The sequence below is a fragment of the Tachyglossus aculeatus genome, chromosome 14, assembly GCF_015852505.1.
Source record: "Tachyglossus aculeatus isolate mTacAcu1 chromosome 14, mTacAcu1.pri, whole genome shotgun sequence".
In the NCBI taxonomy this organism is placed as follows: domain Eukaryota; kingdom Metazoa; phylum Chordata; class Mammalia; order Monotremata; family Tachyglossidae; genus Tachyglossus; species Tachyglossus aculeatus.
Window position 1 is genome coordinate 26,208,824 of NC_052079.1, and position 13,915 is coordinate 26,222,738.

Consider the following 13,915-nt stretch of genomic DNA (forward strand, 5'->3'; position numbering starts at 1 on the left):
CCCAGCTGCACCACTTGTTGGCTATGTAACCCTGGGCAAGTCACTTCACTTCTCTGGGCCTCATTTACCTCATCTGTAAAATTGGGATTAAGACTGTGAGCCCCATGCTGACTTGTCTGTAGCCATCCCAGCGCTTAGTAGAGTGCCTGCCACATAGAAAATGCTAAAATACCACAATTATTATTATAATAATCTCCCATATGGAATAATGGATGAAGTTCTGGTTGTGTTACTTTAACGGGGACATTCTAGAGCTGGAGCCAGTTCGGAGAAGGGCAATCAAGACGATCAGGGGAAAGGAAAACGTTCTTATGAGGATTAATTAAAAAGGCTTATCCCCACTCTTCTCTGGAACATCACGGGCTGAGAGGAGATGTGACTAAAGAATACAAAATCATGAAGAGTGTGGACAGATGTGAACACAGAAGTGTATGCCAAATTCCAAAACACCAGAACAAGAGGGGACCCACTGAGATTAAAAAATGGCAGCTTCAAAGCCCAGCAGGTGGTGAGCACAGGACTGCGTGAGGAGAAAATATCAGAAGATGGAAGAGGGTTTGGACAATTCCTAGGGGAGGGTACCAGAGGGAAAGCTAGGAATCCAGAAGGAAAAAGTTGAGGATGGCAATCTGTGTCCACCAAGTATCTTCGTGCAACTGTCAGAGACCAAATACTGAGAGAAATGGACCGCTGGCTTGATCCAGTAATGGCAACCATCTTAATGCCCAGTTGTCACACACCTTCCTGTCTGCAATTAGAGTCTACAAACAAGCCACTCATTTACAATACACAGGCTGTTAAAATAAGCAATGGCCTAAAAGAAATCCAGTTATTCATTGCCAAAATTTAATGGAAAATTAAAGATCAGCCCAAAGCACTGGTGGGGTACTTCTTCAATCTAATACTGCCTATTGCCATTACTGCTCAAACATTTTTGGCAATCTGAATTTATCTGCAAGGCTTCTGCAGCCTATTTTTCAAGTACATTTAATTTTCCTATAATCCTAAAATTAGTTGTTTCCTAACCCTATTTCTTCAGCATAACCACTGTTTCTCTCATCCCCACCCTCAGAGATTTGATTAAACCCTCTCAATGTGCAGAACCTTGTCAGAACCTGCCCTGATACGTCTCACAAATTTCCAGACAGAGGGTTATAAATACACATTAGCAAATTGACCCCTACATATAATTTACTTTAGTTCTGTTTTTTCAGGATTTTCCCTTCTCTCCTCAGTTTGTATACTTAATACAGACACCAAGGTGTTCAAACAGACACTATCTGAATTCAAACTTCTGCTTATAAAATAACAAAAATACAGTTGTGGGTTCGTAAAAAGCCAAGGGAAAAAAAAAACAGGATTCACTTGGAAGCAATCATTCTTCTCGTTTGAAATAATAGATGTTTTACTGTGGATATTGTAAATCAGTTGTTACACTTGCGGTGAAAACACTTCTGATCTTTTTTCTAGACAACGTAATTATGCTTGATAACTTTCCTAGATGTTAGAAGCTGCATTAACTATAGGAAGTAAATTGTTAACAAAGCAGTGTAAAACAAACTTTCAGGCTTCCCCTGGTCTGTCCCTGACCACACCAATTTCTTCATTCCTGTTAGTTTTCTCTTCAATCAAAAAGGCTAAAATATTTACACAGGGCTTTTTGTATTCCGAAACAAATTTCCCCTTGTAATCTGTGCAGTGTTTGTAATCTTTGGCTAGGCTTCAATTTGAATAAGCACTTAGTACAGTGCTCAGCACACAGTAAGCGCTCAATAAATATGAATGAATGAGTGAATGAATGAATAGCCTGCCTTTATTTTCTCTAGGGAGCCTGGTTCTGTATTGTGCATTAACAGCATACATACCAAGACTAGTAGCAACTTCATCCAGGGAAATAGTAGTCTTTTCGGTTGACAAGGGGTAACTTGGGTAGCGAGCTAGGAACTTTTGACATAGAAGTCCTAAACTCTTTTGCTTCCGGCTTGGCCTCTGCTTTTCAAATTCATCTGCAGTTCCATCCCCTTCAATGTCAAGCTGTATTGGAGACACAAAGAGGGGAAAAAAAAGGAGTTATTTTTAAAAGAGATTTTTAAATATGCCTAAACCCAGGAAGGAAGTTAACTCTGGGAATATAATAGCTAATAATATCCCATTGAAATAGAAACATTAGCAAAGTATTTCACTGTGCTTTTATTATCAACTGTGTGTTTGATCATCCAGACGAGAGATTTTCAGGCCTGTTTAGAAATGATGTCTCTGTGGTGACGCTGGGGAAGCCCCCACCATCACCCTCTCAGAAAGGAATCATCAAAGGAGCCAAATCAGAGCAGCAGCAGCTGACTAGGTTAAAAAAAAAAAAAAGTCCGCAGCTGCCACAATTTCCTACTCTCCTGGAGTTTCAGCCTCTGCGGTTGCTTCTTTTTATGTTCCCAGCAGAGGTACAAACCCTGTTTAGCCCCAGCGGTAGCCACACAAGTTTTTCTTCTCCTTCACTCCAGCTGCTGCTACTCCATCTTTTGCTGGCCTCTTCCTCCTCCTCCTCCTTCTTCTTCTTGCCTCTTGAGAGTTAAGTAAGGTCAACACCCTCAAAAGCTCCTGAACTGTTGCCTTAATTGCTCTATCCTTTTACTGATCCTCTGCCGTGCCCAGGGCTATATGTATCCCTGGCTTAGAACCTGTGGTCCTAGGTGGATTAACCAAACCCCCTCTTCTTTCTGTGCCAGGTCTTTGAGTTATATAATAATAATAATAATGATGATGATGGTATTTGTTAAGCACTTACTATGTGCAAAGCACTGTTCTAAGCGCTGGGGGGATACAAGGTGATCAGGTTGTCCCACGTGGGGCTCAGTCTTAATCCCCATTTTACAGTTGAGGGAACTGAGGCACAGAGAAGTGAAGTGACTTTGCCCAAAGTCACACAGCTGACAATTGGCGGAGCCGGGATTTGAACCCATGACCTCTGACTCCAAAGCCCGGGCTCTTTCCACTGAGCCATGCTGCTTCTCATTTCACTGATAATTAACACCGTCTTCAGCAAGCAGGGGAAGGAAAGGAAATGCAACTATGCTTTTATTACTTGCTAGTAGCTGAGGTTAAAGGTTTGGTAGTTGAGGGTGACACAGTTGTAGTTTTCAGATTACCTGGAGATTTAATCCATCCGCTATTCTAGCCCCTCGGACCTCAAATAATGTACAGCTGGCGTACAACAGGGAAGTGGAAACAAAACAGTATTACTGAGATAACATTTTTTAGAGGCACTTGGCTTTCCAATGGCTAGAACTACAGGATTTAAAAATCCTTCAGACTATAAATATTCATTCATTCATTCAATCATATTTATTGAGTGCTGACTGTGTGCAGAGCACTGTACTAAGTGCTTGGGAAGTACAAGTTGGCAATATATAGAGACGGTCCCTACCCAACAGCGGGCTCACAGTCTAGAAGGGGGAGACAGACAACAAAACAAAACATATTAACAAAATAAAATAAATAGAATAAATATGCACAAGTAAAATAAATAGAGTAATAATCAATCAATCAATCAATCGTATTTATTGAGCACTTACTGTGTGCAAAGCACTGTACTAAGCGCTTGGGAAGTACAAGTTGGCAACATATAGAGACAGTCCCTACCCAACAGTGGGCTCACAGTTTAGAAGGGGGAGACAGAGAACAAAACCAAACATACTAACAAAATAAAATAAATAGGATATGTACACGTAAAATAAATAAATAAATAGAGTAATAAATATGTACAAACATATATACATATATACAGGTGCTGTGGGGAAGGGAAGGAGGTAAGATGGGAGGGATGGAGAGGGGGACGAGGGGGAGAGGAAGGAAGGGGCTCAGTCTGGGAAGGCCTCCTGGAGGAGGTGAGCTCTCAGTAGGGCCTTGAAGGGAGGAAGAGAGATAGCTTGGCGGATGGGCAGAGGGAGGGCATTCCAGGCCCGGGGGATGACATGGGCCAGGGGCCGATGGCGGGACAGGCGAGAACGAGGCAGTGAGGAGATTAGCGGCAGATGAGCGGAGGGTGCAGGCTGGGCTGGAGAAGGAGAGAAGGGAGGTGAGGTAGGAGGGGGCGAGGTGATGGACAGCCTTGAAGCCGAGGGTGAGGAGTTTCTGCCTGATGCGCAGATTGATTGGTAGCCACTGGAGATTTTCGAGGAGGGGAGTAATATGTAAATATGTAATATGTAAATATGTACAAACATATGTACATATATACAGGTGCTGTGGGGAGGGGAAGGAGGTACAGCGGGGGATGGGGAGGGGGAGGAGGGGGAAAAGAAGGAGGGGGCTCAGTCTGGGAAGGCCTCCTGGAGGAGGTGAGCTCTGAGTAGGGCTTTGAAGGGAGGAAGAGAGCTAGCTTGGTGGATGTGCGGAGGGAGGGCATTCCAGGCCAGGGGGAGGACGTGGCCTGGGGGTTGACGGCGGGACAGGTGAGAACGAGGCACAGTGAGGAGGTTAGTGGCAGAGGAGCGGAGGGTGCGGGCTGGGCTGTAAGAAGGAAAGAAGGGAGGTGAGGTAGGCGGGGGCGAGGTGATGGAGAGCCTTGAAGTCGAGAGTGAGGAGTTTTTGCCTGATGCATAGGTTGATCGGTAGCCACTGGAGATTTCTGAGGAGGGGAGTAACATGCCCAGAGCGTTGCTGCACAAAGACGATCTGGGCAGCAGCATGAAGAATAGATTGAAGTGGGGAGAGACAGGAGGATGGGAGATCAGAGAGGAGGCTGATGCAGCAATCCAGTCGGGACAGGATGAGAGATTGAACGAGCAGGGTAGCAGTTTGGATGGAGAGGAAAGGGCGGATCTTGGCGATGTTGCGGAGGTGAGACCGGCAGGTTTTGGTGACGAATCTGATGAGAGGGGTGAACAAGAGAGCAGAGTTGAGGATGACACCAAGGTTGTGGGCTTGTGAGACAGGAAGGATGGTAGTGCCATCAACAGTGATGGTAAAGTCAGGGAGAGGGCAGGGTTTGGGAGGGAAGATAAGGAGTTCAGTCTTGGACATGTTGACGACTAATGAATCAGAAAATGGTTTCTCATCAATTGCAAAAAAACCCAAACTCAATTCAGGAAAGCTGTTATTCTTGAATCTACACACTAGCCTGTAAACTCCTTAAGGAAGGGATAGAGTCTACTACAAGCTATTGTATTAAACTCCCCTAAGTGCATAGTTTAATGCTCTGCACACAGCAAACTTTCAGCAAATGCCACTGATTTCATATTTAGTTATTTAAGACAGACTCACATGCAGCTGGCTACATTTTGGGGGCATTAAGTGATCTTTCGTGGTCATGACCATGATGCTAGATATTTGAGAAGCAGTTTAGGCCAAGTGGAAAGAGCACAGACTTGGGAGTCAGAGGACCTGGGCTTTAATGCCGGCTCTGCCACTCGCCTGCTGTGTGACCTTGGGCAAGTCACTTAATTTCTCTGTGCCTCAATTACCTGATTTGTAAAATGTGTCCAATCTGATTAGCTTGTATCTACCGCAGCACTTAGTACAGTGCCTGGCACATAGTAAGTGTATAGCAAATACCATATAGAAATAAACAGAAAATGGGGACAACCATCACATTCTTTCTTAAAAAATCCTTTCTGTTTCTATTGGAGAAATAGGACTGGGATGAATAACCACACCATTCTAGTGTGAAGAAAGATGTACTCACCGTGAAAGGTGCTACTTTAATTATCCATGTAATACAGCTTGCAAAGATACAGAATTCTCAAAAACGTATCACACGTTTTATTTTATGAATTGCTGGGGTAAGGAAATGGTTCATCTAAATTGAAATTAAATATTTTAAATTTAAATGAAGGTGGTACTGCTACAACTATATATAGACTACTAAGCGCTGGGACAGATACAAGTTTGCCAGGTTGGACACAGTCCCAGTCCCACAGGGGGCTCACAGTCTTAATCCCCATTTTACAGATGAGGAAACTGAGGCCCAGAGAACTGAAGTGACCTGCCCAGGTCACACAGCAGACAAGTGGCAGAACTGGGAATAGAACCCAGGTTCTGCTGACTCCCAGCCCCATGCTCTATCCACTAGGTGACACTGCTTCTCTTTACTAAAATTCTACTCTGAAATGAGTTCGAAGAAACCAACACAGTCCACTTTGTGAATTAGCAATATAAGTACGTTTCCAGACTGGAAAAAAAGTTGAATTACAAAGAAAGCTCAAAATGGAGATGTGCACATTGTGGCAGAGATGAATGATTCAAAGTGAAACAGAGCAATTTATAGCTACAAAGAACCACAAAACAGAAGCAGCGTGGTCTAGTAGAAAGAACATGGATCTGGGAATCAGAGGACCTGGGTTCTAATCTTGGCTCTGCCACTTGCATGCTGTGTAACTCTGGGCAAGCTTCTCAACTTCTCTGTGCCTCAACTTCCTCATCTGTAAAGTGTGTATTAATACCTGTTCTCCCTCCTATTTAGACTGTGAGTCTTGTGTGAGATAGGGATGGGTCCTACTGGATTATCTTGTTTACCCAGTGCTTAATACAATGCTTGGCCCTTAGTAAGTGCTTAACAGGCACTAAAATTATTATTACAAATTGATGGAAAAATGCAATCAATTGCTGGCAAACAATAAGTGATGGGGAATCTATTTTCAGGCCCAAGGCTGATCTGTACAACAAAAACATTTCACACTGCCTGCCCATTTCAGTGATAATTCTCAAGGCTGGCTCCATGAATTCAAGCTTCAACGCAGTAGTGGGCAAAACACTTTCTGGCAATTCAGATAATGGGGAAGTTTCTGTCTACAAATCTGCCCACTTCACTGCTGAGCAAATGTACAAAGCCAAGGCAACGGGCTATTTTCACATTATCTTCCTCACAGTGCACTCATCTGAAGATGAGACGACAGAAAGTTGGGGGAAGGAGTCAAACTGGAGGCCGGACACATGCAGTAGGTACGGACTTAAACTTAACAGTACACGGCAAATATACACACTTCCGCAGCCTTAAAGCAGAAAAACCACATCCTGTCCAGTACTATGCAAATAACTGTGAATGAAACACCTGGTAGACTGTAAGCTCCTAGACGGCAGGACTCATGTCTTTGATCTCTACTGTGCTTAAGAGATTCCCAAGAAGGACAGGGACTGTGTCTAATTCCCACCTGGCTATTGTTTTCCAGCATGTAATACAGTGCTCTGTGTATAGCTAGGGCTTTTTGAAATACTAAGATTATTACTACTATGTTTTGTGATTCACTCCTTGCCAGAGGTATGGAGGCCCTGTGAGCCCAAGGGGCTAGATGAAAATGGCAAAGATATTGTTCAATGGCTGCAATGCTGCTCTTGATGCTTCACTCTAGTTTGTAGCAATGTGTTATTATTATTATTATTATTATTAATAATAGTTATAGCTTCAACTTGTATATCACTTATTCCTCCAGTGGGCCCCATTCATTCATTTAATCATATTTATTGCATATTTATTGTGTGCAGAGCACTGTACTAAGCGCTTGGGACAGTACAACAATAAACAGACACATTCCTGTCCATAGTGAGCTTAGTCTAGATGGGGGGAGGCAGACATCAATGCAAATAAATAAATCACAGATATGTACGTAAGTGCTGTGGGGTTGGGAGGGGGGAAGAACAAAGGGAGCAAGTCAGGGCAACTTAGAAGGGAGTGGGAGAAGAGGAAAGGGGGGCTTAGTCTGGGAAGACCTCTTGGAGGAGATGTGCCTTCAATAAAGCTTTAAAGCAGGGGAGAGTAACTGCTGGTCGGATCTGGCGTTACAGGCAGGCTGTGGGGCTAGGGGTCGGCGGAGAAATGGAGGCACAATGAGAAGGTTAACATTAGAGGAGTGAAGTGTGTGGGCTGTATTGTAGAAGGAGAATAATGACGTGAGGTAAGGGAGGGCAAGGTGGTGGAATGTTTTAAGGCCAATGGTGAGGAGTTTTTGTTTGATACAGAGATGGATGGGCAACCACTGGAGTTTTCTGAAGAGTGGGGTGACATGTCCTGAATGTTTCTGTAGAAGAACAAGTTGGGTAGCAGAGTGAAGTACGAAATGGAGCGGGGAGAGACAGGTGGCTGGGAGGTCAGCAAGGAGGCTGATGCAGTAATCCAGGTGGAATAGGATAAGTGATTGTATTAATGTGGAGGCAGTTTGGATGGAGAGGAAAGGGTGGATTTTAGCTATGTTGTGAAGGTGGGAACGACAACCTGATTATGTAGTATCTACCCCAGCGCTTAGTACAGTGACTACCACATACTAAGTCTTTAACCAAAAAAAAATAATAACTTTCATATCAATGATCTCACTTTATCCTCAACAGTGCAACTGATGGACTAGAGAATTTTTACAATCACTAAAATGTAATTATAAGATGCAAATATTTTTTCAGAAATTGCTAACTGCCAAGAATAGGCGTGAGGGTAATGAATGCATAAAAAAAAATTCAACATTAAAGATTCCATTTGGGTTTCCGGGGCATGTAAGTACCAAAAGGACAGCTTCAGTATTGAAAAATACTTGGCATAACTTGTGACCTACAGAAAACTGTCCTGTAATTAGCTGAATAATAGGCTACACGGTTTCCTTGCTTCAAAAATCCAGATTTTTCAAGTCTTGTCGGGTCTCAAGGGTGCTGGATTTGAGGTTCCACTGTTTAATATTACAGACAAGCTGACTACAGATAGGTAACTTAAAAACTCTACCTGCTGTGACCTAGTCTAAGGGACAAGTTAATGAAAAACCTTAAGCTTCTTAACACTCTCAAACCATTTACCTGCTGAGACTCAGAGAAGGCCGCATTCTTGTTTTCAATTGGCCTGAACAGCTCTTTCTTCTTTTCGCGGTCTCTCATGTCTGGGCTAGCAGCACTAATGAGCATTTTCAAGTTAGCCGTTGGGGTCCATGGCTCAGCCTGGGATCGGTCCACAAGTTTCACCGGCGTAATTGGATTTCTTTCTGGGGTGCAGTTCCTCTGCTTTGACAGATCGATCGGCTCGCTTTTCATTGGGGTCTTCGGAACTGTTCTGGTTCGTTCCACATATATGTTTTCCTAAGCGGAAAGAGATTGTTGGGAGACGATAATGAGACAGGTCAAGTCATGAGATGGAGGAGATTGATAAAGTCATGAATTCTGTAATGAAACTGAGCACAGATCCATACACCATAAGAAAAAGGCAAAAAAAAAAATTTCATCTACCAACTCAACAGAATTGTACTTTTGCACTTAGTAGCGTGCTCAGTAAGTGCTCATTAAATATCGTTGATTGATTCGGAGATGGGCCCAAATAGGAATCAAGCAGGGAATTGAATGGGAAATTCTAGGGAGTCTGCCCCTCCATTTTATTTCTTCTGCTTGGTTTTCAGAGCTGTTTGTGTCTGGGGGGGAAACTAAATTGTAGGCTTGGATGTTCTCTTAGCCTAATTGTACGTGGAGTGGGAGAAGGGCATACGGTGTTGTGAGCTGTGATCATGGTAGAAATGCAAGTACAATTTGAAAGGCCTAAGGGTTTTTGAAAATATTCCGTAAGGTTGGTGTTAGGGTAACTCTGTAACTCCTCTGGAACAATACAGCCAGGTTGTTGGCAACGGTTCTCAGGATTGCTCAGGGCATAGACACACATTAAACAAACACTATTCACAAGGACTTGCCAGTGAACTACCAAATTTCAAGTCAAACCCTTTAGCCAAGGAATGTGAATCATCTAGAGAAAGTGACCCCCGAAGTAAGAATAGGCCCACAGACCAGAGCAGAAAACAAAAACCCCGAAAGAGAAAGTAAAAAAAAAAAACAAAACACAAAAAACCACACAAAAAACTTGTTTGTACAAGTAAGGATCCTGGTTTTCCCCTTGAACACAAGCATGCGAAAATAGGTTTCTGCCAGTCAAAGAAACCCCAACCTGCCAGACTTTTAAATTTTCCACTCACTTCAACTCAAACTCATATCTAGTCAATTGCATGGGCTAAATCATTCTGAAAGTGCAAATTCAAAGTGATAACTACACTTTTCCAACGGCCACATGTTCACTCTCTCAAGCCAGCAACTTTGTGGTACGACTGAAGTCTGTCAAGGAGATGAACAACAATTCAAACACACTGCCCTCGGCTGATGACAGTAAGGAAATGAGGAGAAGGGACCCGTTTCCCTTCTACTAATAGTGGCTATCGTCTCGTCACACCAAGTTGTGACATTTTATCATTCCTCTATGAAAAAGCTACTCCCCGGGGGCTCCCTAGGAGAAGTAAGACTGAAAGTCTCCAAATGTGAATCCCCAAATCGGGTCAAATGGTTTCAGTCCCCATGACAAAAGGCAAGCCTTGTGTAAGCTGAATCTTCCTGGCCCAATTCCATGCTGGTTCTACTAGGGCCCATATTGAGGCTTGGAATCCTGGGATCCAAGGGAGTTACCGGGAATACTGCTGCCCAAATCCCCCCAGATAGGTGGAACACAACCCAACTTGGTTCTGTCAGAGGCTCTAACCAAGGTAATAATAATAATTAATAATAACTGTAGCATTTGTTAAGCTCTTACCACGTGCCTGACACTCTATTAAGCACTGGGGTGGATACAAGCAGATCATGGTGGACAAAGTCCCTGTACTCTCATGGGGCAGCTGAGGTAACTGAGGCCCAGAGAAGTGAAGGGAGTTGCCTAAAGTCTAACAGCAGACAAGTGGTAGAGCTGGTATTAGAACCCAGATCCTTCTGACTGCTAGGCCCACGCTCTATCCAGTTGGCCATGTCACTTCAACCCTGCCAGTGAAGAGATGGAGGAAGCTCTTGGGGTCTGGCTCCTCTTCCTCGCTCTCCTTGGCTGCTGGAGCCTGAGAGACCGAGGGCGTTCCTTCCAAACTGCTTCCCTTCGTGATGGCTGCCCAGACATTATCTGAAACCCTTGGCCTCGGCTGCCAAGAACAGCTGCCCGTCACTGTCGATAACACTTCCAGAAGTTTCCTTCCCCAGTGGATTCCTCCTGGTCTCACCACCTGACTGGGACCTGAGATACAAAGTTTGGAGACCACCCAAGTCCTTACCCTACAGCTAAGGGAAACAGAGACGCACTCAGCGCCTTGGAAGCGATAACACGTTCCGTTCTCAAGTCTCCCCTGTTACACATGTGCTTTTAATCTCTTCTCCCTACCACTGGTATTGTGAGCCCTGGGTGGGGTAGGGACTCTGTCCAATCCTATTATCTTGAATCTACTCCAGTGCTTGCCCCTCTCAGGGTCACACCTGCAGAGTTTTCAGTGCTCTACCAGTCTCGACTAGGGTAGGAAGAGTCAAGCAGGGGCATACCCATTCCATTCCTTGTTTGGCCAGTGACTAGTGAGTGGAAGGCAATCTGCTACAAGTCAAAACTCACCTGTGCTGGGCAACAGCAGTATGGGAGAGAGTTGAGGGTGGAGACTTAAGTTTACTGCGTAGAAGGAGGCAATGGCAAACCACTTCAGTATTTTTACTCAGAAAACTCTATGGATACATTATCAGAACGATTGCAAGTGGAAGTGGGGGGTTCTGGGACAGATGTGTCCATGGCATCGCTATGTCGGAGATGACCACTCAAGACAGAGCATAAGACAAGACAGACTCCAGTCCTTAATGCTCTGCTTGGCACCAGATAAACACTTAATGAACACTTAACGAACATCATCACCGTTAATAATTGTTATACTGAGGTTGTAATGACTACTGATGACATAAATGGTCTAGGGAATCAATCGATCAGTGGTATTCAATGAGCACTTCCTGTGTGCAGGTCACTGTAAGAAGTGCTTGGGAAAGTACAATACAGTTTACGATCTAGTGGAAGGTGCTTATAATCAAGTGTTACCTGGTTTGTATTTCTTGATTGCCTCTTTTCCTCCCATTCTCCCTTGCTGTTAGCCACCCACCACTGAAAACTGTTCCTCTAGACTATAAGCTCCTTGTGGGCAGGGATCACACCTACCAAGTCTATTACACTTTACTCTCCAAGGGCTGAGTACCGTGCTCTGCTCATAGTAAACACTCAATAAATGCCATGGACTGAATGATCATCATGCAGCCTCTCCTTCCTGCCTTGGTCTGACCCTGGGGGGAATGTGAGTCACCTGCGGGGGAGGGGGCTAGCAGCAGCAAATGACAAAGCTCCCCAGCCAGCATTACTCAGCTAAAGTCTCCAAAAAAACACCTCAAGCAATTCACATTTCTCCACAGAAACCCGATAGTAAGGGTTTATAAATACAGGTAAGAAAGGGATATCGCTTTTACTCCATTTTTCACAGCTTCACTCACCAGCTATGCCATTCCAAACCTGGTGAAGCAAACCTCCATAAAGAAAGACAATTTTAAACTTCATTTCATCTTCCTACAGGTTTCTTCATACTGGAACTGCACTTATCCCCACAGGCACCCAATCTTACTTGGAGTCACAAACTATAATGACAGCCTTCACACATCAGGTGACAGCACCTTATTCAAAACAAAGGCCTTTCTCTGTCTGACAACCAGAGCTGCATATGGCTTATCCTGTACAGGGCTCTCACATTTTCTGACTGATCAGCATAAGTCAAGGAAGAGAAAATTCCCAAATGGCTTTCAAAAGCACAATTCCACCCCAGGCACTTTCAATCATGATTCTGAGAATAACACATTGGGGCATTCCGAAACAGATCAGTTCCCTTCAAGAAGTTTTTAGGGGAATACATACACACACCCCACCCATTCTTAGGGGAATACATTTATATTCATTCATTCAATTGTACTGAGCGCTTACTGTGTGCAAAGCACTGTACTAAGTGCTTGAGAGAGTACACTATAACAATGAACAGACTCCCTCCCCACAATGAACTTACAGTCTAGAGGGGGAGGCAAACATTAATATAAATAAATGAATAACATATGTACTTAAGTGCTGGGGGGCTGGAATGAATAAAGGAGCAAGTCAGGATGATGCAGAAGAGAGTGGGAGAAGAGGAAAGGAAGGCTTAATCGGGGAAGGCCTATTGGAGATGTGCCTTCAATAAGTCTTTGAAGGTGGGGTAGAGTCATTGTCTGTCAGATATGAGGAGGGAGGGCATTCCAGACCCAAGGCAGGACACGGGCAAAAGGTCGGCGGTGAGATAGATGAGTTTGAAATAGAGTGAGTAGGTTGGCATTAGAAGAGTGAAGTGTGCAGGCTGGGTTGTAGTGGGAGAGTAGCGAGGTGAGGTAGGAGGGGGGGAAGGTGATTGAGTGCTTTAAAGCTGAAGGTAAGGAATTTCTGTTTGATGTGGAAATGGTTGGGCAACAACTGGAGGTTCTTGAGGAGTCGGGTAACATGACCTGAACGTTTTTATAGAAAAATGATCCAGGCAGCAGAGTGAAGTATGGACTGGAGCGGGGAGAGACAGGAGGTGGGGAGGGCAGCAAGGAGACTGATAAAGTAATCAAGGTGGTATAGGATGAGTGCTTGGATGAACGTGGAAAAAATTTGGAAGGAGAGAAAACGATGGATTTTAGTGATCCAGCGGCTGAACTGACACGATTTAGTGATAGACTGAATACGTGGGCTGAGTGAAAGAGTGAAGTCTATGATAATGCCAGTTAGGGGCTTGTGAGACAGAAAGACTAGTAGTGCTGTCTACAGGGAAAGTCGGGGAAGGACAGGGTTTGGGTGGGAAAACAGGGGGTTCTGTTTCTGACATGTTAAATTTGAGGTGATGGTAGGATAGAGACGTCCTGGAGGCAGGAGGAAATGTGAGACTGCAGAGAGGGAGAGAGATCAGAGCTGCGGATGTAGATTTGGGAATCATCCACCTAGAGGTGGGAGTTGAAGCCTTAAGAGTGAATGAATTCTCCAAGGGAGTGGGTGTCGGTGGAGAATAGAAGGGGGCCCAGAACTGAACCTTGACGGACCCCCACAGTTAGGGGGTGGAAGGCAGAGGAGGAGTAACCAGAG

The 13,915-nt window shown here is 44.3% G+C and overlaps 1 protein-coding gene across 2 annotated transcripts in view; it reads right to left on the reverse strand.

Annotated features, from left to right (window-relative positions):
* E2F7 (E2F transcription factor 7) overlaps positions 1 to 13,915 on the reverse strand; it is a 78,305-nt gene that overhangs the window by 48,474 nt on the left and 15,916 nt on the right. For both annotated transcript variants that reach the window (XM_038756596.1, XM_038756595.1), the window contains exons 3-4: positions 8,770 to 9,045; positions 1,866 to 2,034 (exon numbers count right to left, since the gene is read on the reverse strand). In XM_038756596.1, the coding sequence (XP_038612524.1) occupies positions 1,866 to 2,034; positions 8,770 to 9,045 (445 nt within the window). The remainder of the gene's footprint in view (positions 1 to 1,865; positions 2,035 to 8,769; positions 9,046 to 13,915) is intronic.